Source organism: Oxyura jamaicensis, chromosome 15, assembly GCF_011077185.1.
Source record: "Oxyura jamaicensis isolate SHBP4307 breed ruddy duck chromosome 15, BPBGC_Ojam_1.0, whole genome shotgun sequence".
NCBI lineage: Eukaryota > Metazoa > Chordata > Aves > Anseriformes > Anatidae > Oxyura > Oxyura jamaicensis.
This window is the reverse complement of record NC_048907.1, coordinates 8186947-8213755: the sequence shown is the minus strand read 5'-3', so window position 1 is coordinate 8213755 and position 26809 is coordinate 8186947. Positions and strand designations below refer to the sequence as shown.

The 26809-nt window shown below is 39.5% G+C and overlaps 3 protein-coding genes across 10 annotated transcripts in view; 1 reads left to right on the top strand and 2 right to left on the bottom strand.

Annotated features, from left to right (window-relative positions):
* The window catches only part of DEPDC5 (DEP domain containing 5, GATOR1 subcomplex subunit), a 46639-nt gene extending 36973 nt beyond the window's left edge, over nt 1-9666 (bottom strand). For 5 of the 7 annotated variants that reach the window (XM_035340229.1, XM_035340234.1, XM_035340235.1 and 2 more), the window contains exons 1-11: nt 8740-8875; nt 8666-8669; nt 7476-7595; nt 6611-6698; nt 5813-5859; nt 5243-5328; nt 4366-4449; nt 3671-3720; nt 2924-2993; nt 2471-2549; nt 1449-1510 (exon numbers count right to left, since the gene is read on the bottom strand). In XM_035340229.1, coding sequence (XP_035196120.1) covers nt 1449-1510; nt 2471-2549; nt 2924-2993; nt 3671-3720; nt 4366-4449; nt 5243-5328; nt 5813-5859; nt 6611-6698; nt 7476-7533 — 624 coding nt within the window. In that variant the 5' untranslated portion in view covers nt 7534-7595; nt 8666-8669; nt 8740-8875. Of the gene's footprint in view, nt 1-1448; nt 1511-2470; nt 2550-2923; nt 2994-3670; nt 3721-4365; nt 4450-5242; nt 5329-5812; nt 5860-6610; nt 6699-7475; nt 7596-8665; nt 8670-8739; nt 8876-9530 lie in introns of those variants that run through there. The other 2 variants (XM_035340231.1, XM_035340230.1) reach the window with 2 other exon arrangements.
* Nucleotides 8904-26629, top strand: PRR14L (proline rich 14 like). 2 transcript variants are annotated; one of them, XM_035340228.1, is made up of 10 exons: nt 8904-8953; nt 9332-9793; nt 11239-11320; nt 11975-12040; nt 14294-17102; nt 20475-20543; nt 21314-21482; nt 21767-21873; nt 22858-22929; nt 23599-26629. In XM_035340228.1, exons 2-10 carry the CDS (start codon nt 9377-9379, stop codon nt 23915-23917), a joined length of 4110 nt encoding a protein of 1369 aa, XP_035196119.1. In that variant the 5' UTR covers nt 8904-8953; nt 9332-9376; the 3' UTR covers nt 23918-26629. The 2 variants fall into 2 exon arrangements, with proteins under 2 accessions (XP_035196119.1, XP_035196118.1); XM_035340227.1 differs by having other exon boundaries at nt 11975-17102.
* LOC118174713 (melanotransferrin-like) overlaps nt 22217-26809 on the bottom strand; it is a 22530-nt gene continuing 17937 nt past the window's right edge. The window contains exon 19 of the transcript XR_004754747.1: nt 22217-22291. The gene's annotated coding sequence lies outside the window, so the exon portion shown is untranslated. The remainder of the gene's footprint in view (nt 22292-26809) is intronic.

The window sequence follows — 26809 nt, the reverse complement described above, 5'->3', positions numbered from 1 at the left end:
ACTGTGTACCCATGCATGGATATATCTAGATTCACATATAGTAACACCCTCTTTCCCTCACACCTAGGACCTAGAAAAAAGTGGATTGCTGTATTTATACATCTGCAAAAGTACTGAATACACCCATATGCCTCTGTGAAGTAACGTAATACTCTGTCCTGACAATTCTGTTCTCCTAGGCTATATTGTATTTAATAGAAGCACCCTTAGCTACTCTTTAAAGAAATTCCTCTCTGCAGTTGCCAGGATACAAGATTTTTTTGTGTGTGTAAAAAAATGCAGTTGACTCAATTTGTTTGAATACATAAACATAGCCACTTGCAGCAATTTGATATTCTTTTTTGCTACTGCTCAGAGATGCCCCTAACAATTCCAGAGAAATAAAATGTTAAAACCTCACTGAACAGCTCCAGTGCTGATGCACACAATGGAATTAATGAGCTAAAAAGAGCATGCTGGCCATCCCCTCAAACGGAAAAACTTGAAAATCCTTGGTCTGAGTGAGCCCATGGATGCTCAGGCACATACCCAAAATAGTCTGTATGCTAGTACCAAAAGCAAAACAGGCGTCTTAGAGATATGTCACGCAGGGCTCCTAGCAACTCTCCAATGGAGGAAATGAAAAAGGGGCACAATTAAAAAAGGGACAAATCTGTTGCTCTTGTTGCTCGTGACCATCATGAATTGTCCTTTGCATAGATTGCAGATAGGATGCAGATTTTGTATCTGCCGTGAGTACTGCTACGGTTCTCTTATTTATGTCTGCAGAAGCCTGCTGCCTAAGACATTTTCCACAGTTCTGTGGCTGAAAGGATTTCAGTCACCAATTCTGCCCTCTCCTCTAATGCAGGACTGCTAACAGCCATTGTACCTTGCTCTGAGCCAGGTCATGAGACAGGGGTCTTTGTTGTTCAGCTGTAAGAGACACGGAGGCTTTGTCGTTGTTATTATTATTATTTATTTTTTTTTAAGAGACCTTCACTTCCAAGAAGTTTGCACATCCTCAGTGGCTTATACACTACAGCCTGGAACCCCCCCATGCTAAACTATAGCAACACTAACCAAACTACATAATACCATGAAAGCATTCAGAACTGAATCCTGGAACAAGTAAGGTTGTGTAAAACAGACTTGTGCATCACTGCACAACCACAAACAACTGTATTACACATTTAGTGACTGAAGTCCAGTCACAAACCCACCACAAAACCAAAACAATTGCAGGATAACATCACAGCAGATACAACAGATCAGTAGTGGAGCCACTTGGCACATATGATTTACCTGTAGACCTGCAGTAACCACTCTTTTGATGCCCAAGAGGCATCTCATAAACCTTACCACTGCCTGACACAGCCTGGGTCTTCCTCAAAGCGGCAGACCAGTGAGTTCATTAAGATGGCACTGAATTGTTCTTTCAGAACAGGATGAACAAAGCAACTATTTACCTTCCATTTTGTGAAGAGATCAGCAAGGAAACCATTCACAGCTTTCTCAAAGTACAAGTCCCCTGCAAAGTAAACACACCCAAAGCATCAAACAAACAGCAATTACTTCAACTATGGGGTATGTTTAACACCGCGATTCTCGGCAAGTTATTTTTATTAGAATCACAGCAAGGTAACTTGGTGTGTGCACACTGAATGCTAATATTACTAAAGCCAAGAGAGCAATAGAAGATTAAAAAGCAGGACTGTTTCAGATGATGTAAACAAAACTGTTGAGTTGTCAAAAGGACCTGACCTTTAAATTCATTTTTCCAACACATTCGCAACACGCTGGGTAAGCATCTGTACTATCTTTTAGGAACAGTATTCGCAACTGATTCCCTGCTCAGCTTTGAATAGTTGCCCAGTTGCATATGCTTAAGCACATGGTCAAAGGGAAGGGCTGAGAGGTCTGCTAAAAAATTAAGCCAAAAAAAAAAAAAAAAAAAAAAAAAAAAAAAAAAAACAGGACAATGACATAGTTTAGTGGCTCATTCTCAACTCCTGAAGTTTAAATACTTCTGGCTAGCTCCACCTGGCCTAAAACAGTGTTTTTCCATCCTGGCTAAGCCAAAGTCAAGAGAAATACAGAACATCGAGACCCTCTTTGCACAGTACGATTTATTTCTGGTTTCAGGATTCATATAGGCTTGCCTCTGCCCTCATCACCAAACATGTTTGCATCCACAGAAAACTTTTCCAAGGTTTGTAGTTAGTTGGCCCCCATAAATTAGTGACTGAGATAAAGGAACCCAGACTGTATGTTAAGGACAGGAAAACTATGGAATGCCACAAGAGAGAAAGGCACGGCACTGTGAGTAACAGTCTAAGAGGACACCATAGCACACTTCAGAGCAATGTCTAAGCCAAAAGCAGAATGTTTTAGTTTTCTAATGGTGGCAGAAATACATCATAACGGCAGTTTTATAATACAAAGGATAGCTCCTGCCATTCAAAATCAGGCAAGCCAGTTAACCACGTACCATAGATATCAAAATCCCACATTTCACAGCTCATCTGGATAAAAATATAGACCATGGCAGAAGTGGAGCGGAAGACCACCTGCAGAGGAATGAAAGATCTTTTTTGAACAAGGTACATTCACCGAAAGCGACAAATGCATAATTTTACTACCAAGTAACTCATATGACTGGGCCCACTGCATCATCAGATACTTCCCCTCCAAGGAACTGGCATTTCAACAGCCCAAGTAATTCCTAGTGCTGCCAGTGAAAAAAAAAACATTGAAATTTACTCATCATTCATTCTCCTGAATTTGTTGCAATTTTTCAACTTCCAACACAGTCATTCAAATGATCCATACACATCAGCATGCAAGATAGAATTACAAGAAACTTGGGAAGAAAACAAAGGGAAAACACAAAAAACACACACACAAAGAAAAACTTTCTTTCCTTTGCTCCCTGAAATCTTACCCGGGTATCTTCACTGATGTATCCACAAGTGACTTTCTCACTCTTAACCCACAGTTCACCTGCTTGTGCCCTGGAAGAAAAAGAGTGCATAATATTTACTAACTAGAGTGAACATGAAGACCACAGAATCCACATTTGAGTAAACAGGGGATGTACCAAAATTATGCATTCAAGGATGACTTGAAGGGAGAATAGAAGTTTATTTGGATAAAAACTGAACTTTAATCCAAAAGATGTCAATCAGCTGTTCCCTGCTGCATCTGCACACTTGCTTGTCACTTTTGTCATCTCAGCAGCAACTGAAGCAACCCTCTTCCGAACTGTTACTAATTTTTGGGAAGTGAGGGAAATATTCTGATAGGTGAACAGAAAATTGTCATTCACCAGAAGCAGCAAATGTGTTTGGCTGTCCTATTAATAGTTTCTTCCACCCCAAATCAGACAGAAGCCTTTCCCAACCCCATGCTGCAGAGAGAAGTCTGCAGAAGATTAAGAGAACAATAAACTGTAAGTGACTTTTCACAGAAGATTCTCATCATTGATCTGAAGTCAAAAGTAATAGTATGCACACAGAGGAATACAGCTGTAGATTTTCACTAACAATATATTCTTTTTACTTATTGATGGAAATGTTAAAAATATTTCCAAATTTAAAGCATTTATCTTTATACTTGCCAGGTAGGGCATAGATTTCTGTTACTCTATATATTTTCCTATATCCAGGAATAAATCACATAATGCACTGACCTGATACCTGCAAATTCTACCTTTTGGGTGACATATGCACATGTGCTGACCTAAGAAAGAATAGTTACAGGTGTTAAAAGAGCATTAGGCTTGGAGTGAGCAGACAGATTTGCAAAAGAATGGAAAACGTGCTCAAACACAAGACTTCTGCCATAAAAACAAACAAACAAAACATTTAAACCAGAACCTCTTCAAGGCAGTATGGAAAATAGTTTTTAACAGTTGCTAAATTTGATTGGGTTCATTTCTCTATTTCACTGCCCTTAGAAAAATCAAACACTGCTCTTCAGAGATGCAGAAACAAAAAAAAAAATCTGATAATCATTAAGCAATACCATCCAAGGAAGGATACGTTAGCATGCTTCTACTTGAAAAACAGCTGGATTTAATTCCTTCCAAAGGTAGTAAATCAGTAAAATTCAGAACATGAGAAAAAACTCTCAGCAGCATTTTCAGTACCCAAGCTAGTAATTAACATCACTACAACAAGACAGAACTCACATTTTTTTGTAACATCTACATACATTTCTCCAATTCTACCATCCCACTCCAAGCTTACATTCCTCAGGAGTTGCTGACACTGGTCCCGTTCTCAGTTTTTGTATTTTGTAAAAAGCTTATTTTCTTTTACAGCAAGGAAAGACAAATGTACGTAACCTCCTCAACCCTACACATGAGGATAGCATACTCCTTACCAAACTTTTCTTCAGTCGCCACATATCCCCACGCCCAATATATTGATCTTTAAAAGTCAGCTCTACCAAGTCCAAAGTCACCTCCTGGGAAAAGAAAGAAAGTGCTTAGATTTTACTGTTTGTTTCTCGTACAGCACCCTTCAACTGTTCTGCTAAGAACCCAATGCCACAGTGAGGGCTGTTCTAGAGCAAGTCAATACAGACGCAAGACAAAAAAGGAAACCCCATTAGAACCTCCCATTAGAAACCCCCAGAGTTATGCGTGCAGCTGGAACTACTGTGAGCTGCAGGACAGTGCATGAGGTGGCCAGAGAAAGCCCCAGGACTACCTGTTCTACAACTCTCTGAACAAATGAGATAACTCATGCCATTAAGAAAACCTAGTTTTCTGCAAGTTTTTGTCTTATACTGAAGGTAAGCTCTGAAGTTCCTTAGCTAGTTGGACATCTACAAGAGATGCCTCTCTTACAGGGTCCTCTGGTGCAAAATAGTGCAAATCCATGCCATGGCTTTTCTTTTGAGTGGGGCTCTTACAGTTTCCCTTCTCTCTGCTTGCCTATCTTGAATTTCTGGAGTGTAAATATAGTTAAAATTTCTAAATCTCTATCAAGCAGGTCCACAGGCTTCAAGAAGAGTGTGGGGATGGTGGGGAGAGAAGAAAGTCCCATAACAAACACACAAATGGTGCAATTGTGCAAGCCTTATTTTCTTCAGAAAGAAGGACAAAATACATTTCAATTGAAAAAAAAAAACAAAAAAAAAAAACAAAAAAAAAACAAGCACCTTTATTACAACACTACTGTAAATAGAAATTCACAGAGTCCCAGTGTGAGCTAAGTGACAGGACAGATAGAAAAAAGGTTTCAAAACCACATACCTTTGGGTCAACAACATTCACATGGACATCCTGGTATGGCCGAAGCCGGAATACCTGTGCAACAGTCTGATCCACACTGATAGTTTCTGCCACAAAAATGAGAAAAGACAGAGAAAAGAACTTATGGAAAAGGTTCCAGGTGATTTGCAAGTACAAAACCAATATATTAAGGTTGGTGTGAAAGCAAAAGACAGTTTCTTAGCAAAAGACAACTTCTTTCAACTACTGCCCAATTTAAGATTCATTCAAATCAAAGCATGGGAGATAGGTGAAAAGTTTAGTCTGAACTAATTCCTGCAAGAAGAAAAGACACATAGCCAGTCAGAGAATACAGGTACAAAAATTTAAAGCTATTTTTTTTTCAAACTCTACCTCACATTAACTCACCCACAAGCAGATTTAAAGTTGGCTATTCATTTTCTGGTGAAAATGATAATCCTTCCATCCCTAACTAGATAAAGCACTGATCTTCTTAAAAAGTTGAACTATACACAGTACTCAATCACAGATACAGTCCAATCACACAGTGTCTGTGATTTTACTATGCATACCATGAGCCTAGAGTTTTACCTTTCTGTAAATCTTCCTTCAGTGACTTCACTTGTAGGAGCAGGGGGCTAGCATGAAAGAAGGAAGAAAGGTAGATGAGTTGAGACATCAACAGTCTACTCCGGCTAAATCACTTTTAAAACTGTTTAGTAACAAAGAGCTGGGTATAGGCTAAACAGAAACGTTAATATTTTCTGGAAAGCTTCAATACACCATCCCCTCTGCCTGACACCCTGTGATGTTCTTCATACCTATTATAACTATAAGGTACTCTGTAAGAAAAGATGATACTCTAAATGGGAAAGTAAGTCACACAAGATCTCAGAATATCATACAAGTATACTCCTACTCTTCAGATATAGGCTGCACTATGAACAGCTTCACAATGAAGGCTTATGTTTTTATAGCAAACAAGGAAGCTTTAATTTTGCCTAGGACATACTACAGAATGGAAGAGTAATCATTATGTAACAGCTGCTCTACAAATAAGATAGACATAGTCGACCTTTCCACATTCAGGTGCTACTTGCCCTGTGAAAGGTCAGCAAACATCAAACACAGAGGATTGCACAAACTTGGAGGAAGAGCTCCCACTACAGTTAAGCCCTTTACTTTTATTCAGAAGAAAAACAAACAAACAAACAAACAAAAAACCATGGTAGTCTCCTGAAGCAAAGTTATACAAGTCTAAGAGAATTTTATCCTCTAATTTTCTACAAGAAATTTATCCTCTAAACCTAGAAGCTGCTGCACATGAACATGCCCTTTCAATGTTCTAACCACACTCCACTAATAAATAGCAGCAAAAAGAGAATTCACCTATATTCGTCGTTGGGATGTGCAATTTCCACAACATCTCCCAGCTTGATTTGAAGAAATACTTTAGGATTCACCACCAATTCATCATCTTCAAGATATAAAAGAATGAAGAAAACTACAGTTAACGAATATATAGCAAACACAGATACTTGCACGTTTATACGCACTAGCTTGCTCAATATAAATTCACTAGACCAGGATTAGCACACCACTAATGCACCACATTCACTACATGACACAGCCTCTATGCAGCCACTGCAGGCTGGACAATCTTGTGACCAAAACCACTTTCAAATCACAGGACTTTCACAAAAGACGTGTTTGGCAAAGGAGCATGCCTTTACTAGGCAAGCAGAATTTTCTTTTATATTTTTCGTATCACAAGCACCAGCAGAAAAGTAGGCATAGGCATCTATAGAATTTTCTTAGCAAGCTTTAGTAACATGCTGTGATTTTAACCCTACAACTAGAGAGCAATCACATAATATTTTAAGTTCCCAGCAACATAAATTCTGACCGTATACCTACCTACATGCCAAAATAACCATTGACATGTCCTAATTAACTCTCAGTTAATTAAGAATGACTGAAATATATAACGTTAAAAGACAAGTGACAAAACAAAAAGGAAAGAAATAGGATGAAGCAATTCTATTTTACAGGTCCAATTTCATTCTGTTCTGACAAATACATGTAGTTTTATTCTACCTTACTATTAGAAAACAGCCTCCTACACTGTCTTGTGACACTGCTACAACAAACTTCCACCTTCACTGTTTTGTTAATAATATCGACAAATCGGTTCATTGATTTCAAATAAGTAGGAAAGTACTGGTCTCACTGTTAAGAGCCACGAGATACGAACCACTGCCTCCAAAACCCTTCTTGTGTATGACGAGCTTGTACACCTTGTTGGTTCTCATCTTGAATTCCAGTTCTTCTCAGCTGCTTTGAGTAAAAACAGTTGAAGACATCTTGCATATCTAATATGGAAATGAAAACATGGACCTCTTGTTATTGCAAAATTATTCTCTACACTGTGTGTGAACAAAGGGTGCTGTGTCACCACATGGTCAAGAACACCACACCTGAAAGGCTGACACATTACACAGTTTAATAAACTTCAAACTAAAAGCTTAGAAATTACGTCTCTTCTACCAGCACCGCTATCAGAGAGCTGGCACCGCTGTCTAAAGATCTACCTTTTGCATTTCAAGGATAAATTCTTAACCTTGTGTTAAAGGCAGCAAAGTGAACACCCAGACTCACACCCCCTGCCAACTATATCTTCTGTTTTCGTCCCTGTACTGCGTGCTCTTGTGCCACAAGTGAGATCCCCCACTTCCTCACAGCGTCTTTCACGGGCGCTGGATTCCACAGCTGGCTGACTCCACATCACACAGCTCCGGCCAGCAGAGGGCAGCTGTTCGCCCAGATGAGGCCGAGCGAACACTTGCTGTTTTGGCACGTTAAGCACTTCAATTGCATCAACGACCGCGTTTTTTCTTCCTGCTATTTGAAATGCAAGCAGAGCATATTTCGACGGAGGGCCTTTACAGCTACAACGTGCTTTTTTTGGAAGCGTACTTAAATCGAGAACTATCAGTAACGAGACCTTCTTCGGTAACAACTACAGACGCGTAATTACAAGACAAGTTTTTCTACTTCTAAAGCATGTTTGCTATAAATGTGCTCTTACAGAGCGCGCAGAGGCTCTTATATCAGACCGAGGCGTGCAGAGGAACCGGGAAGCAGCCCTCCCGAACAGCGGAGTGGGGGCTGCACGCTGCCAGCCCCGTTACGAGGCACACAGGCAGGGCAGGAACAAGCCGTGCGCCCGGATCGTTCCAACAAACTCCCTAGGACCAAGGAGCTCTACACAAGCACCACCGGGCCGCAGCACTGCGTTCCCCGGCCGGGCGCGCAGCGAGCAGGGCCGCTGCCGGCCAGCCCGTCCCGGGGCGCTCAGGGCCCCGCTACGGAGGCGCCGCAAGAAGCTCCGAGGCGGGCGGGGGGCGCGCGGGCCGGCGGCCCAGCTCCTCACCCGGCCCGGCGGCCGCTACGGGACGGGGGTAGACGGGCGGGGGCCCCGCGCCGCCCCCCCCCCCCCCCAGTGGCGGGGCGCTGACCTGCCGCTGCCGAGCCCCCGCCGGGCGCCGCCGCCCCCAGGCACCGCAGAGCCGCTTCCGCATCCGGGGCCCGGCACGCGTCAGGTACCGGCCGCCGCCGAGCGGGGCTGGAGGCGGGGCCGGAGCAACGGCTGCGTGCCCGGCCGCGCGGCCCGGATGGGGAAGTGAGGTCAGAAGGGGGGGGGGCGGGAGGAGCGGAGCGGGGCTGCAGCAGGTAACGGGAGCGGGGGGCGGCAGCGGGTTGGTCGCTGGGGGGGGGGGGGCCCGGCTGGGACGGGCTGGGGGTGTCTGGGGCGCCTCGCCTGCCCCCAGCACGGGGCCGGGGCCCTGGAGGTGCCCGAGGCTCCGGGGGGCGCCCGGGGGCCGGTAGGGAACAAGGGAGGCGCCTGCGGGAGCTGGCCCCGGGTCCTGGACCCGCGGGCGGCTGCGGAGGGTGTTAGTTGTAGTGCGGGAGGAGTTGGTGGTGTTCCTCTCAAGAAAAATAGCTGGGCGTATCATCGTTACGCACACATTTGCATCTTGAACGATGAGCCCTTTATCTTAATCTCTGGGTTATTCCTTTGTATTAAGTTAACGTTCCTTTCATGTTCAGGGTAAGCCGTGAAAAGCTCCAGACAACGGACCTCCCGCTGCCCCGATGCTATCAGCTGGGGTGGAATGTCTCCTTGATTCTGCCGTTAACGGTGTAACAGAGGAGTTCTACGCCGCACTGCCAGCCAGCGTCTCCACGGAGCTGATGGCTGTATCGGAGCCTACCATTAGATTAGATGCAAAGGCTGATGTATCAACACCTGTGCCCGCGCGTAGCAGCAGCCTGTTGTCTGAGCATCACGGGACTTCGGGGGTAGAAGGCTTTTGCCAGAAGACAGAGGAGCTGGATGATATGGTCAGAGCGATTTCTCATGGGCCAGCAGAATCCCATCCTGAAGAGTTACTGAGGGACGGAGACCTTGAAGAGGATGAAAAAAACAAAAGACAAAACTTTAGGGAACTAGACTGTTCTGGTGGTGGATACCAGCAAGAAGACAAAGGGGCTGGGGATTGGTCAAAACAAGTAAGCAAACAGCAAAAATCATCCCAATGTGGTATTTTGCATTTAAGGTTATAATGACAAGGCAGAGGACTTTTAGGTTTCCTATTATTTATGTTTTCTGTCATGTGTGTCATTACTTAGGTTATCACAGGCCCAGTGAAAAATGGGAGTATATTTTAGTAGGCCAACAGTATTTTAAAATACCAAGATTTGCTAAATCCCGATGGAATGTTAGGAGGCAGGTATGTAACAATGAAGAACAAAACTGGTGACTAAAGCATTCTTACGCAGTGCCCAAGTTCTGTGGTACAGTGCATTTCACAGGAACCATCCTTGGTCAAGGTACTAATCACTAACTAATAGTTATTTCAGTCTGGTCATAGTGTTTTAATGATGCAGTTTAGCATTTAAGTTTTCTATCTAAAACTAAAGATTCCTCTTCATTTTTAGAATTACCGTTTGTAATGAGGCAAGAGTTCATTGTTAATGTTCTCAAAACAAGAATCTCCCATGGTCATGGTTTGTTTTTTCTCCCCTCTGGCAAAGACTGATGATAAAAACAGTACTAGGCAAAGACTTGCTGGAAAATGTGCCAAATACTCTATTAAAAACTGAAGAGTCACAAAACTCTTTATTAAAAATTGAAATCTTTAGTGACTCTTGATCAGTTTTCTTTAAGTTGTAAAAAGTTTTCACAAACACAAAAAAAACATGAGGAAGAAAAAAGGTACTGTGACTGAACGTATACCAGCCAGGAAATAAGGTGCACAATTTATAATTATTACTGGATGTTGCATAATAGCAAAATACTTTGTGGTTTTAACTCTTATTTTTTGATTACTGTTTGATTTATTTGAAGAGTTACGAAAATATAAATCATTAAGTGTTCCGTAGTCAGTTTTCCTAGTTGACCTTTCACATATTTGAAATGTGCAGGTAGCTTCGTGGTGAGGTTTTTGATGATTTGCTTCTTTGTTTTTTTCCAAAGCAGACCTAGGTTGCATGTTCCTGGTTTTATGTGGTTTTGAGCCAAGAAAATGAATGGTAAAAGGCAAGTTCTACTAAATAAAAGCAAAGGTGTGCACCTTACCAGAGGCATGCAGGACTGGTTTGGGGATGTGAGATAGACTTGGAGACTGGATTATTCTTCTGACCCTCACATTTGCAACAATTTCCATTGAAGCCACTTATATTTTAGTTGCTTGCATGGGAAGACTTTACTGCTTCTAAACACAAATCTATTCTGGATGCATCACTGTGTAACGGTGAGGTGCTGTTGGTTGGTAGGACCAGAAAGGAATAGCAGGTGCTTCTGTGAACTAGTGCAAGGGCTGATGTGCTCTGAGCCTTCAGGGTGTTTGTCCTATTGACAGAACCAACCTAGATGAGCAGGTACAGTCCCTGAAATGTGCAAAATGCTTCAGCCAAATTGATCAAACTCCACTGATACTTCTGTCCTTTTTCAGGAGAATCCTCACATAAGCCAGCATAAGGCAAAGTCTTCAAGAAGCTGTTGCACTGAAATAGCAGGATCTCTGAAGAACAAAGGTGCATTTTTAGTTCTACATCCCTATCTGTCCCCTGCTTCTCTCACAGATGCCTTTTTGGTGATTTAAAATTGATGAGCGATTGTAAGAGAGCTCATTTACATTATTCTGTAGTAGAAGCTATTACCCTGTGTAGTTTGAACAGTATCAAAACTTAATCCATTGCTTTTTAAGAATAGCATAGACATTTTCGTAAATAACTTTTGTGTAAAAGATATGGTTTAGTTACTTCCCTGGAGTACTTATTTACCCCAAAGCAGAAGCTCTTGTTGTTATTAGCAGATGTTTTGCATTTCCTTATGCTTCATAGTGGAGTATATACATATTTGCTATTACTACACTTACACCTCAATTGTGCCTAGTTTGATATTAGAGGAATTTGAAAAATACAGGTCTTCAGATGCTTCCTGCTCATGTGGAATGTGTGTATTGAAAAGGATTGAGTTTGTTATCTTTGGTTTATGGTGGGGTTGGTTGTTTGCTTTTTTTAAGGTTTGTATTTGAATTGCTAGCATCAATTCTCAATTGACTTTGAATAAGTTCTGATAGCCAAGACTACACACAATATTGTGTATAATGCTAAGAGGAACATAGTAAGCTGAATGCCTTCTCCATTCAGTGTATGGTGCTGATTTGTGTTATTTTTCTTATGCAGAAGAAAACCAAGCAAATGTTCAGGTGACAGCTGAAACTCTGCCAAAGCCTACTGAAGATGTACAAGGTATGATGGCTGATGGGGCTAGGATATTTAGTAAAGCAGAATACCAGAATGACAGTGTGAGTCGAGGTCTTCCACGTGAGAGCGATCAATGTCCAGATGTAGACACAGTCATGGCCAGAGCTGGAGTTTCAGAAACCAGCTTGTTAGATTTTTCAGAGCCTTTAAAAGTAATGGACATTGAAACAACCACAGAACCACAAGAAATAAGTGAACATAATGGGTTGAAAGCCTATACTGACATGTCATTGAGAACAGGTGGCAATGTTGTATCTATTTTGGAGACTAGAAAAGATAAGTTACCCAGACAAAATCCTGTTAATGAATTCAGTACATCACTTGCTAATTGCCAGACTTATCAGCAGGATGAAGAAAACAATGCTCATGACTTCTGTACTGTTCCTCTACCTAAACAGAATGAACTTGATAGATTGTCATCAGTAGAAAGTGGTAGAATGCTCTCCATAGAAAGTTGTGAAGGTTTATGTTCAGTTCTGAAAAGCATCTGGTACCCGGACTGTAGAAATACGTTGCTAGAAAACAATAGTACTGCAATGCATAAAATTATCAATGAAACCCAAAAAAAGTATCTTCCTGAAAACATGGAAAGTCAGACTAACTATGAGCATGGAACTGGGTTTGTAGAAAATTGGACCTATGCATCCATGCCAGTAGAGCATCTCTCAGTGGTAAGCAACAAAGAATTATCTAGTGCTCAAACTGATTGTAGGGAAGAAAGTGATAATATAGGTAAATATTACGGCTTTGAATTTGAAGAAGCTGCTGAAACCCAAAGGAAAATTGCTGTGGGATGTAATGCTGAAGCTGGTAGCTTGCCTGAAGCTCCAGAGGGTGCTAATTCTGAGCATGGTCATTCTTCAGTTTTTAGTTCTATTCCTTCATCTTGTGAGGATTTCTCAAAAGAAAACATAAAAATGGTCCCATCAGAAGTTGATAAGTGGAAAAAGGACCACTGGCAATTCTCTGTCAGTGACCTATGCAAGGATGGTGCCAAAGAAAATAGATTATTGAAGGACATGAACAGCATTAGTTCCCATGAAATTAGACAGACAGATGTATGCATTTATAATGCCTACAGTAAAATTTGTCCTCCCAGTAGCCATAGCTGTCTGGACCATACCACTAAGGTAGAAAAAGGGTCACCTGAGGTAGAATTGTTTGAAAAGGAATCTGAGAGTAATACAAAGTCAGAAGAGTTGGTTGGCAGTTTAGTTGACACTACAGAAGCCAATAGTAATGACACTTTGTCCGCTGGCAAAGAAACTAATTTGATTTATACACTAAATGTAACTCTACCTCCTGTTGCACAAAAATCAAGAGAACCTCACTGTAATGAGTGTCTTCCTTGTACTACTAATGAAGTTGCAAGCAGGGACAAGGCTCAGGATAGTCTATCTGGAAAAGAATCAGCTGATGCTTCTGGGACAACAGAGGAACAAGTTGCTGAATTTGTACTTCATAGAGACAATTTTGAGTCTTCAATAAATCCCAAGACTTTTGATGCACATAATATGACAAGAAAAAAATCCCAAAAGTCTTTAGCAGGGAATATAGGAAGTGTGGACACTGGTTTAGAAAATGAACGTAGTGACACATGGCATTGTCATAATCAGAGTGTAAAAGACCAGCATACAGTTGCCAGTACTTCCTTTACTTTATCAGGGTGTACACATATAGACGATGCTCTCCCAAGCAATCATTCTTTTAAGGCTGACGTTGAGATGAAGATTGAAGAACATGATAGTTTGGAAGGAGAAGCTTCACCTGGATGTAATGGTAAAAAGGCTATCGTCTTTCTGGAAGATCACTTCCCTTTGGCATGTGGATCTCTTCCTTCTGAAGATTACTTGGGCAACAGAGATGTAGCTCTGCATGGGATAAATGACATTTCCACAACAAAAAACATGTTTTGCTCAACTAATACTGCAGAGGAGCCTACTGCTACCTTGGTAGGAGATGAGGTTTCAAATAAGAATATGAAGGTTGGAAATGTGAAACAATTTGATCTTTATAAAGTAACAGATGTCAGTGAAATTATTTGTGGCAAAGATGAGGTAAGAGAACAAATTAGCATGTGTGCTCTCCAGACAGATGAATTTGATAAAATAAGAACTGTGAGTTCTCCAAGGGCTCCTGAATGCATTTGGAGGAGTAAGACTAGTGAACAGCTATTAGTCAGATATTTGAACAAAACAAAATGTGTTCATAATTTTGGATTTTGCAACTCTCCATTAGGCCTGAAGATGAAAGAACTAGGCACATATGAGAAGAAAGAAGTGTCATCACTCACAGCTAACCCTTCTGAGTATAGCACTTCAACCTGTGATTGTCCATTACTCAGCAATGTGAATATTCAAACAAGACATGCTACCAAAACAGAAAAGACCCTTTGTCCAATGGAAAATCAGTTTCTTGCACATCAAAGCGAGTTTAATGGCCCAATTCCAGGCAGCAAGCATCCAGAAAGTTTAAACAAACCACCAAACACTCGTTTACGATCTATGGCTACTTCTGTGGAAGAAACTAAAATATCAATTGGCTCTAGTCAAAGTGAAGAGAAACTGTTTAAAAAATTTGATGACCTGCCTCCCTTGGTTCATAAATATGTAAGGGAAGATGGTTTTCAAGGAACTATAAAAGAGAATGTTGTGGATTTTGACTCTTTAAATGGTATAAGAAATGCAGACTCTTCAGGATGCTTGGGCTTCATCAGTGATCTAATTCAGGTGAAGACAACAGAACTAAAAGAACAAGAAAACAGATGTGGAAGAGAAGGTAAAGAAACCCTTGAAGAAAGCCTTTCTGACAGCAAATCACGACATGTTCTAGCTGTGAAAGACATGTATGGAACCCTACCAGAAGGTGGTGACTGTGGACGGAAGTTTAAGAATGAATGTGTAAAGGAGAAGATTGAAAGCAAAATAGCTCCTAGAAAAAAGTTGCCCATACATTCTTTCCTTGATGGAGAAGATTTCCAATGGGCTTTGTTAGAAGGTTCAAAAGAATCTGGTAGCAAAACAGTCCCTGTCAGTACTGAGAATTATGAAAATGTTTTTGAAGAAATCCCAAGATCTAACCGAAATTTTTCAAAAGAAAGAAAAAATACTACAAAGCTTGCACACTTAGCAGGTATCAGTCTGCGTCCAGAAACTGTGCAAGACTGTCAAACTGAAGATGCACCTGACACAGAAATTTCACCAGAATTCCAATATAATACAACACCCCCACTTTATCCGTCTATGAATATACTATCAAACAGTTGCAAAGAATCATCACCAAATTGTGTTTGCCATGAAGTATGTGTGCCTTATAAATTAAATGCACAGAGCAAAGATAATGTAAAGAAAACTACAGGATGTCAAGACACTATACCAGGTTATTCAGTTTGCAAGGAAAATAAGGCTTTAGGTTCAGAGAGACTTGATCAAGTGGAGAAATGTCAGGCACTTAAACGAAAGAAAAAGTATGAAGAGATGGAACTACATTTGTCAGACAAGGCACAACAAGAAAAGAAGTCGGAATACCAAGTGAAAGCAAAAATCACGCTGCAACCAAGCATATTGGATAGTTCCGAACTTTTATGCGGTTCTTCAGCTGAATTGGTGATGGCAAGAAATACAAAGTTTGAAGGTCCTTCAGAGGAGATTTTTGCTTTTAAAAGCAGTGAAAATAAACTACATAGCACTTTACAAGAACTCAAAAGGCCAAAGATTACCCCTGATACAATTAGTTCACAGTTTTTGAAGGCTCAGGATTCAGAAATGGAAAACCTGAACCTTAATTTAAGCTATAGTGGAATTCCCCGTGCCTTTGGAACTACAAATAAATTAAGAGGACCTCTTTCATTAAAAAGACAGCCTGGAAGGACGTGCAAGAAAGTTCCCACTTCGTATCAAGTAGAAACTGTAAGAAAAATGAAAAAAATTAAAAGTTCAACTTTTTTGAAGACTCCCTCAGAAATGCCCCCTAACCAGGAAAATACACTCCTCAAATCTTTATACTTTACATATAAACCACCAACAGTGGAAAAGGAAATAGCCATGAGATTCGTACGTATGCCAAGGCCCTCTGCCAAGAGGTGCAGTTTGTTGAACAGCTTGAAATGTAGAAAATGTACCAAAGAACCAGCATTGCTGAGCAAGCTGTCTGCATTGGCTAGCAAACTACTGGCACCTGCCAAAAGCATCCATAACATAGAACCACTGCCATGTTCTTCTGAAATTCTTCCAGTGGCTGAGCGGTACAGCCAACGTAGATCTAAGAATCTATTGGAAGCTTTGTCTTGCATTAACAGGAACTTACACTCACGCTGGGCTGACAGTTGGTGTACCAAGATGTTCAGCTTTCAGTCTTTGGCACTTTACCCTGTAGGATCTACCAAAATATCTTTTTTAGACTTGAGCAACAACTCTCCATCCTCTTTCTTGGATACCCCGGTTTTCCCAATCTCTTTTCACATAAAATTGGACTCCAGTCCTGTGACAGACGTAACAGGGATTACATCTCGGCACTCTCGACACCACAGACCAGTTTTGGGAGAAATGCCGGCACCACCTTCAAAGTGGACATTCTCTTTTCTCCTGTCTCAGAGCTGTTTGGATGCAACAGCTTTCAAGGAAGATTCCAGTCTAGATAATGAGCTGCCTGCCCCTCTCTCTGTAACAACCCCAGGGGCTGTTGCCGTTCATCATGACCACAGAAGAAATGCCGTAGCTGAAAGAATGGGAAGTTGCTCCATGCTTGGCCTTCACACGGTGCTAGCACTTTCTTCCCCTGGATGTTACAGGATTTGGACGAGAAGAAGAAACTTAACCAGTCATATTCCTACTGTCCAGAGACTATTTATATCCCAATTCAAACAGGGTTTGAAAGGGGCAAGGTATGGAACTAATGTATCGGATGACCTCGTCTCGTCCTTGCCGTACTCCCTGGGCAGGGCCCTATCCTTATGGAGTCAGCATGGTCCTTCTGCTTGTCCCTCCGAAATCACTCCTCTTCATTCCAATCACTGCAAGTGGCAGCCAAGTGTGGGCATCGAGAACAGGTAAAACCCATCAACTTATTTCTGACAATAAATATGTATAGGGTATGTTCTTGCTCCTTTTTGGGGGGAGAGGGTAATTGGAGCTTGTGTTGGAGGGTCAGTGTCCCCCATTCCAAATCTACACATTCTGCTCCAGAAATGGCTCAGCGTGGAAGAATCATCTGTATGGAACAGTCTGTTAGCTGAATTTAAATATATTTGCCTTTGCTTCTTTAATACTATACTCTTTTGGCAGAATGGCTAACTCTATTTTCTTCTCCCATGCCAAATATACACACGAGAATATATAATGCAGAAAGGTGAGCTACTTCATTAGTTCTATTCAGAGTGACTGCAGAGCAACTGGATTTCTGAGGTAGGAGAGCTCTTTTCAGAGGTCTGAGCCACAAGTGTCACTTGGACGACTGTAAAGTATTCAATATCAGGTTAGGGAGAATCCTAAAATGAGAATTCAGTTAAATCTTTAATTGTATTCCATAACTGTTCTATGCTAATTGAAATCTCTTTACGTGTGCTGTACCTTTTGGTAGTGTGTGCTCGATGTATTGTTGGCACAAGCAAGCATAGCTCCATTTCAGGTCAGCAATAAATTGTTGTGATTTCTGTCCTTCTCAATATGAGTGGGAAGAGGACTGAAGTCTAGTTTGCATATCTTGCTTAACATCGTTATCTGCATTTGAGATCTGTTCGCTGAGAAACAGAGTAAGAGAAGAGGTTCCTAGTTCTGGTAGGAGATTTTTTGCTTGCTCTTGAGCAAACATTTTGCCTTTTATGTATCAGTTCTGCTACCTGACACACCACAGGACAGACAGTTCAGTCCCTGATCTTGCCGTCTTAAGATTCCTGGACAGAGTTACGGGTTCATGAGCACTGCATAAAAACCAATTCGATCAACTCTTGTTTAAAATTTCAGTCTCTAGGCAACTGTTGAATCTGGCTTATCTTAGTTATCTGTGTTTTGCTTTGTGTAAATGGAGAACGTATCGAAAACTTTAAGTATACTGATTGCTAGTATAATTCTTATGTCTACTGAAAAGGTTTGAGTGAGCATATGAAAGAGCTACTCCATCCTGGGAGTTCTCTGCACTAAAAGATTGAAGCTGAATAATAGCATAGAGACAACTTTGCAGCATATTCTACTGGACTGAGTTTTCTAGTGTATAAATTAGTACCCTGGAAGTAAATATAGCAGTAAACTACAGTTTAAGCACTCAGCTTAAAATAAGACTATGTTGCACTTCTTAAAAACAAAACAAAACCCCTACTTTTTAAAACTTCCATTCGAGTATGGGGTAGAATTACTATTTTGTATTGTTGAGGCATGATATCCTTGGACTGTGAGATTTGAGCTGAATTATGCTCATGTTTTCTCCTGTAATTAAGTCTACAGACTCCAAGGCAGCTTGCTACAGCATATCCATGTAACTAAAATATAAAAGGACTTAATCATATTATCCATAAAAGGATAATTTTAAAAAGCAAATGTTTTGCTATTAGTGATCTTTATTCAAAAGGGAGAGAAGCCAAATCAAATCTTATCACCCTAAGTGAAAAATACCCTAAGTTAAAATACGCTAAAACTTAGTTGGTATTTTCTTTTTAAATACCTTTCAAATATATCCCTATATGTACAGATACACACTAGGTAGACTCAATTATTGCATTGTCCCACTCGGATTTTCTTTAAAGTGAAGTTCCTGTACTGCGTTTAAGGCAGTAAGTTTAAAATAACGTTCCCAGAAGTCTGAAGTGCAGTAAGTAAATCCTATTCTTAAAATAAATACACAAAAAGTAAAATTGAAGGATTTGGATATAAAACAATTGAAAGAATAAAGCCTAGCCTTTAAGACATTTAACAACATTTTCTCTAGAGATTGATAGCCTGCTCTCATCAACTAATAAGTTTTATTTTTCTTAACATATTAGCAGGAACAGTGACAAAAGGATAATTCGGTATATCTCTTAAATTTGTGTGTATTCACTATATACATATATATAATCTCCTATGAAAGAAATGTCTGGCATGTAAATGTAAGAATACAAGAAATAGGTGTGCAGTATAAAAGCATTTTCAGCTCCCGGTATGACAAATCTCTGCTTGTTTTAAGATGGTTAAAAATCAGAAAAACTAAAAAGTGGCTCCTAGTTTTCTGCAGGCCATTTTCTTCTGGAAGAGAGTTTGTCCTCTTTACGTGGTTTCATTCATTGTCAGTTTTAAATAACCAGGAAAACAAGGAACTACGATAGTTCTGCCTAATATCTTGTGCTGTTACTTCCACTGCCAGTAATAAAATATTATTTAATTGAAATCCTTTTTCTAATTAATGCTTATTTGGATTCAGAATTTCTAAAGTGTGTTTTCCTGTCTTGTAAATTTTTTTTTTTAATTGCACAAAGCAGTTAGCTCAGCCTGTAGCAAATAGAACTCTGATGCATTGTTGGTGCAGATTCCAGTGCTGTTGAGATAGTAAAAACACTGAGAGAAATGAAATGTTACCGTTCTGATACTAAATGACAAATACAAGAAATGGGTCTTTCCAGCCTCCTTATATACCATCTTATCCGTGCTGCCAGCATGGTTGATTTTATTTTTTAGCATCCCAGTCTTAACTTACTTGCTTTAGAACAGTGAAGTACGTTGAGCTGCTAGTTTGGGAGAGCAGCAAGTGGAAGATTTGCTATTTGATGTAATAAAAGCTGTTCCAACTGACTCATTTTTCTTGCTGTTAACTGTATGGACACAAAGTAAAGCTTAACATTAAAAGACCCAAAGCTGCTGTGCTGATTTTTATTTCATAAATTATAGTAATTACCAACCCTTACAGAAAGGCTTTTTGTTATTCCAGTCAATTAAGAGTATTCCACTAAGATTATGGGAGTTAGAAACGGTAGAGATTGAGTCTTAAGGAAATCATTCTTTGCACTTGCTGCTGTTTCACAATAGACTTTTTGATTTAGTGGACAAAACCTTCATGGTTTTTGTTTAATCTGAAAAGCTAGGGTTTTTGAATGAGGAATTTAGATTTCCATGGTATTAGTCTAAAAGTTGTAATTTGTTCTCCTCTGTATTTGTTCTCCTCTCTGTGCTTTTATTTCGTTATCACTACCATTTTTAAGTGAAAGTAGGACTATTTCCCTAACAAGCTGTCAGTGAAATTTTGTTGTTAGTGGACTCAATGGCAGATGTGGCTTACTCTTGTATGGTTTTAGTCTTTCTTCCTCTTGCCGTTCCCAATATTAGTTTTTTTTTTTGTTTTTTTTTTGTCTTACAGTCCAGTTTATATTAAGGTATTTTTCCTTCATCTTTTTTTATAATGTAGATCTAACTTCTGTTTTTTGTTGTTTTTGTTTTTTCTTATTCTTTTGAACCAGCTATGCCATGTTACCACACTTACCTGTACAGAGTATGGAAGCACTACAGACTGTGGGTCGTGAGATACTGTGAGTTTCTTGACTTTTGATATTTATTCCGAGTAGTACAATCATAAGTTTTCTTAGAAAGAGACATCGTTTATGTCAGTTTGGCTTTCAGTTTTTAGCAGTTCAAGAATAGCTTTCTGATTAAAGTTCTAGAGAAATACACTGACTGGATCATGTCATGGAGGAGTGTAGAGGGGCATTCACACAAACACCATGTAGATGACTGTACAGAACAACACTGTTACTTTCAAACATGTTATGTCACTTACTATGAAATACACATGTAAAACTACAGCTTTTTTTCTTACTTGGATATATGTTCTTTCTGCTTGAGGAACTGGAAATTAGGTGCTGATACTTCCTTCTACTCTTTTTCAGTGTTGGGATGGCAGAGATAAAAACTATCTTTTAACTTTATCTGTGAAGAAAAAGTACTAAATTAATAGCTGTGCCAAAGACATTTGGTGACAGAAAAGGAGAATTAATCATTTTCTATCTGTAATGACCAAATAGAGCTATAACTCTTTAACTATATGGAAAGGAAGAGTGGTTTTAAGATTAGATGTTCAAATATACTGGCAATTTAGTTTGTTTTGGTATACTTGCAACCTGCGGCAAGTTTTTGGTTGTATTTATGTAGTGGAGAAAGTGTTCACTTAAGTTATTTCTATGAACTGCATTGCTTTTTATGCCCATATTGTAATTTAGGAATATCATATGAGAGCATGGGATGATGTTGCAGCATAAATTGGGTATTAATCTACATATATTCCCTTCTTCCTCTGTTACAGTCTGGAACCTTCATTCCTTCTTTCATTACCAAAGTCTCGCTCACTTCCAGAAGCATTGCCATCTTCCCCCAGGCTTCCAGCATCTGAACTCCAGGCCCCTGCCCTTGATGAAGCTAAGACTTCTATTCCAGCCTGTTTTAGATCTCAAGATAACACAGAACTGAAAAAAGTGAGTTCATTTTAGATTTGTAAGTATCTCAGACTCTTGTTCCCTAGGACTTGAAGTTGCTGCTGCTGAATGTTACCTAGTAAATGTTAAACGAGGGGAGAAAATAGGCCCCTAGTCCTAGTCTGTGCTGCTTCCTTGTTTTCAAGCAGAAAGAAGGTGGCCAAACAAAGAGGAATAGAGAATTTTTATTTTATAGATAATGTATACTTAACATAAAAAGGAATTAGGTTAACTAGCATGGTAATTATTTCCTTCATCTTAATTTTATTTCTCCCCACACCAAGACTGAGCCAGAAAAGAGGCCAAAGAAAGTCTCACAGATCCGAATCAGGAAAACTGTTCCTAAACCAGCTTGTCACCTTACTCCAATGGGACTACCCAAACCAAAAAGGTAAGTCGTATGGTTTAGATTTACACTAGCTTCTGTTGTTTACATTTCCTGCATAATAATGTAAATATTTCAATAAATGCTTCTCTTACCACAGCTATTTTGTACACTCCCAGCTGAGTAACACCTGATGATTACTTCTGGTATAAGATAAAAGTATAGGTCTTTAAACATAACCTTTTTCAAGTGAGAAAGGATGAATAAAGGGCTATTGGATAGGAACGAATGTCTAGGTTTTAGGCAAAACTTGAAACACTAACCTGTGCTGGAATGATTTTCTAAAGACGTTTATACCGATAAACAAGCATTGAAAATAAATCTTCCTACTGTGCACAGTGAGACAAAGATTTATCAGGAAGTTCTGCTGATGCAAATTATGTTGGAGTTCTTCACTGTCCTTTCTTTTCCTGTGGTATGTGACCTTAGGAAAGCATTAGTACATTGTAAATGTGGGTAGTCACAGTGCCAAATATGTATAAAGGTTTTCCAATCAGTCATCTATTATTTTGTTCATTTCTGTCTTGAACAGAAATGCTAGCTTAGACAAAGAAATGCATTTCTTCACATATCAGGTTGATAATTAAATGTCTATAACTAAGTTCTTAAATCAGTCTCAAGAGATGAAATGTTAATGTGCTAAACTTTTCTTAGCTTCCACAAAAAAAAAAGTGAGCTGTGAATGGATTTCCTTTTGTTGTTTTGAGCACCATTATTTCAAAACATCATAGTGTGCTAGAAGGAGCACTGATCTCTGCAGAAATGACAAGTCTTGAGCCAGATGTTTTAAAAACATTGTATGAAATGCGGTACTTTGGGACCTCGTTTTTCATTCCTCTCTGTACCCAGTTAGTCTAAAATGATGTTTTAAGATGAAATGTAGTTATCATTTAGGCATAGAAGGCAAACGGTATTTGTTTCTAGTAAATCTGCTCGTTGTGAAGAGATGCTTTTTAACTTACTGATTTGATTTGTTCATTACTTTTTCAGGCTTAAGAAAAAAGAATTTACTTTAGAAGAAATTTACACAAACAAGAACTACAAATCCCCTCCGTCAGCCAGGTTGGTTCTGCTTCCTAATGAGAACACTAAGATGAATGTAGGTTGCTGGTGAGGAGATGAAAGGTGTCTGAAATCTAAGGGGGAGTTACATTTGAAAAATTGCTCTAGGTCACAAAGATAAGGAAACTTAAGTAAAAATTAGTATCTTTTAGTATTAGGATGGAAAGCAGTGAAAGAGAATATGAACCAAGAATTTGCAGTTATATGAGTTTGTGTATTTTTTTCATCTATTCATTCATTCCAGTCTCCATCCAAGTACAGTTCTTATTTTTTCGGAATTAAAAGGCAACTAATTATTCTTCAGAATCACAAGAATAACTCCCTAAGTATAGCACTACTACCAAGACTAGTATGTCTTTTAATGTTGAAATCTATTTATTCTATAAAATCAAGGGTCTACAGTTGTGTTTTTGAATTGAAATACAAAGAGTTTCAACCCAGATGTCTATGCAACAATAACAAATTATATAGCTAGCAGTATAAATGTACAGTTGTCTGAAGTGTAAGCTGCAGATAAATATAGATTAGAAGGGATGTGGAGGGGCTGTAAAAAATGTAAAAGTTAAAAGTGTGTTTATTTGGGTTATGGAATGAATCGGTCTCCCTGTCTTTGTAAGGTGGTTAACTGCTTCCAAAGTGTTCATGAGCTCTATCTTTTGCTTTTGCCAGGAGCTTGGAAACAATCTTCGAAGAGCCCAAGGAGAAAAATGGACGCTTGATCTCTATCAGCAAGCAGAAGAGAAAGCGGATTCTAGAGTTTCAGGATTTCACTCTTCCTCGGAAGAGGAAGGCACGAGGCAAAATCAAAGCAGTGGGTAGTTTCACCCGAGCAAAAAAAGCTGCACTGCAAAGTGCAGAGTTAGATGCCCTTCTGAGTCAGAAACTAATGGACCTTGAAGCCTTTTTTGCAAAGGAGGCTGAGCAGGAGCAGGCCTCTGTCATCCGAGGGAGCCATTCAGCTGAATATGGCCCAAATCAGCTACTTTAGTATTTAGTCTTTTTGGGAGAAATCTACTGACTTCTTCATACCTTACTCTACCACTCTTTTCTAATACCTGATGATAAGTTATTGGCTGTGTCCCTCTTTAAGGTGCTATTTTTTATTTTTTTTTAATGCTACTGGAGGGATCCTCTTAGGGTCCCGGTGTGAGTGTAACACAGCCATGTTAAGACTTACCTTCCTTCCCCACCCTCTGGAAGTTATGGCTAACGTTTAATGATGTTTAATGACCTTTTGAGGGTAGAGTAGGAGTATGAAAGAGGAAGTAGTGTACCTTCAGTGATGCTAGGAATCTGTACTCCAAAACATTTGCACATTTGAATCTGCTGTTACTACTGTAATGGCTATTTTGGACAACCTGACAGAAGAGGTAAAGATAAGTTTTAACAAACACGTTCTTGATATACCACTAACTTTTTAATAATTAAAAGTAGCAGTCTGGACTTGCTTTCAATTATTTCTTCCTTCTGTTTACTTAGAAGGTTCCTTCTGACTTTCTGTGCCCTTTCTGGCTTCAGGCAGCAGAAGCCCAACGTAACTAGAATTTAAATAACTTGCACTTTGTATATATTTGTTTATTTGCAGTATGAGGACACCTTTTAACATGATCTGAGATTTTTAAAAAAATAATATTTTCAGAAAAGAAGGTGCCCAGTGCTAATTTTTCCCCAATAGCAGAGTAAGTTTTTACCTAATTGGCTGATGCTTTATACCTCTTCTCCAGAGGCAAAGCCCAAGAGGATGTTAAGTTGCAGGATATGCAAGTAGAGCTTTTAATTTAACTCAGCTGAGCTGCTGCATACTGGAAACACCAGCAAAATCTTTGATTCTCATTTTTAAGTGATTTTAATTTCGGTAAAAATATCACCTTCACTTTAACACCAACAGGAAAAAAAATCTGTTTTGATTTTTTTAAAACATTTTAGTTTTACAATCCATACAGCTCAAAATTAGATGCCCTTTGTACAGCACCATTGTACATAATAGCTGGTGCTATACAAAGAGCCTCCTAGCATGTCAAAAGTATTTGTTTTTCATTTTGTGAGGCCATTTGTAATTATCTGATGCAGCACCAGGCAATTTCTCAGCCATAGCTTTTAAAGGAAGAGAGCTCCCTTCTGGGGTAACTTCTGTTAAACCTACTTGAAGCATGATTCAAAATGAATGCTAGCTGCAGTACAGGTAATTTCTGTCCCTTAGTGCCTATAGAAGTTATTCATGCAAAGCTGTCATTGCTGGGATGCTCAAATTTAATTGGTCTATTCTTTTATTTGTCACTTAAAACTTGCACTTTCTTACTTACCTACCTATGTAATGAAGTTCCTATTCACCTTCAGAATGAACAAATATCTAGTGGGTAGGTATTTTAATCAAGTCCCAGTAAATGCAGGACTGAAAACACCATCATTATCTTCTGCTGCTCTGCCATTTCTGTTACTGGCCTAACAGGAAACTCAAAATTAACAAGCAATCTGTTGAATTCCAGAGCTTTGAAAGTAGAGAGATGAAAGAGGAATATTACATTCTCTGTGCCTGAGTCTTGAGAGAAATGTATTCTGGGTTTGCTCCACTCTCAGCTTACGTGCTGGGATTCCTGGAAGTTTACATTCTCGTTTTGGAGGCTAACTATCTTTAGTCAGCAAGACTGAAGAAAAGAGAAAAGTGCAGACTTAGGGTAGTGTTGTTTGGGTTTTGGGGATAAAATAACAAGGTAGGCAAACTTTGAACATATTAACATACTATTTCAGCAGCAAGGTCTGGTTAACCTATTTGAGCTGCTGTAGAACATTTTAATTGATCCTCTTTATTTTTATAAAAATAAATACCTAAAATAAAATAAAGGTCAACCACCTTTTCAAAAAATATTTGAAACTTTCCCTGTGTTGGTTTATTGCCCAAATATTGACTGGTTGGAAGCTGTAGCAAGAGTGATGTGTGTGTGTATGTATGTATGTATATGTGTGTATATATATATATACATATATATAATTTTTTTATGGTTTTAAAGCTGTAGAATGGGATTGTGGCACAGTGTTAATTTACCTTCTATTAATATGGCAGTCTTCTAGTGCTGTGACACAATTGAGCTGTAACCTCACTGGGGCTTTTAAGAAAACAAGGATATGGGTGCGGAGGGAGGAAACTTGGGTCCAAGCACAGTTTGTACTTCTAGTGTGCTTCAAAACATGGAATTTGTTGTTTTTTCCTTAGTGTGTGGCTTGTTTTGTTGTATTTTTATCTGCTTCCTTGCTCTGCCTTATTTCTGATTGCTTTGAAATAACAACTTTTAACAGTTACAGGAGAGGGAGATGGAAGAAAATGCCAGATTCCCTTTTATTTACAAAAACTGAAGGAGTTAGAAAATGATGTAGCAGTTGCCTAGCTTGTCCCACACCTTAGAGCTTGTGGAAACCCAGATATACAGCATTATTCTGTTTTGGTTTAGTATTTGTATGATAGAGATGCAAACTAACGGAGACAAAGCATCTTTTTCTTCCTCCCCACACCCCCTTCAGGAACGTATGTCAGTCATTCTTGTGCACTTTTCCTTTTTTCCCTCTCCCACTTCTATCCCTATTTAAAACACTCATGGAACAGCCTTGTTCCTTGTGGCTACTGCTTGTAACTGGGAGTGAGGATGGTGCAAAGGTAGGTATTTGCCACTCTGAGCTGCTTCTGTCTCAGGTAACTGAAGGAAAACAAAAATACAGAGGAGGCATATTTTGGGGTCTTAAATACTTCCTTAGCTGAAAGATGTGTACACTTGCCTTTTCGTAGATAGAACCCACTCCAGTGAGGATTTTTTTTTGTATTATCATGGAAAGACATTGTATATATTGCTCACCAAATGTTGACTAGAGCAGCCTGAGAATTGCAAAG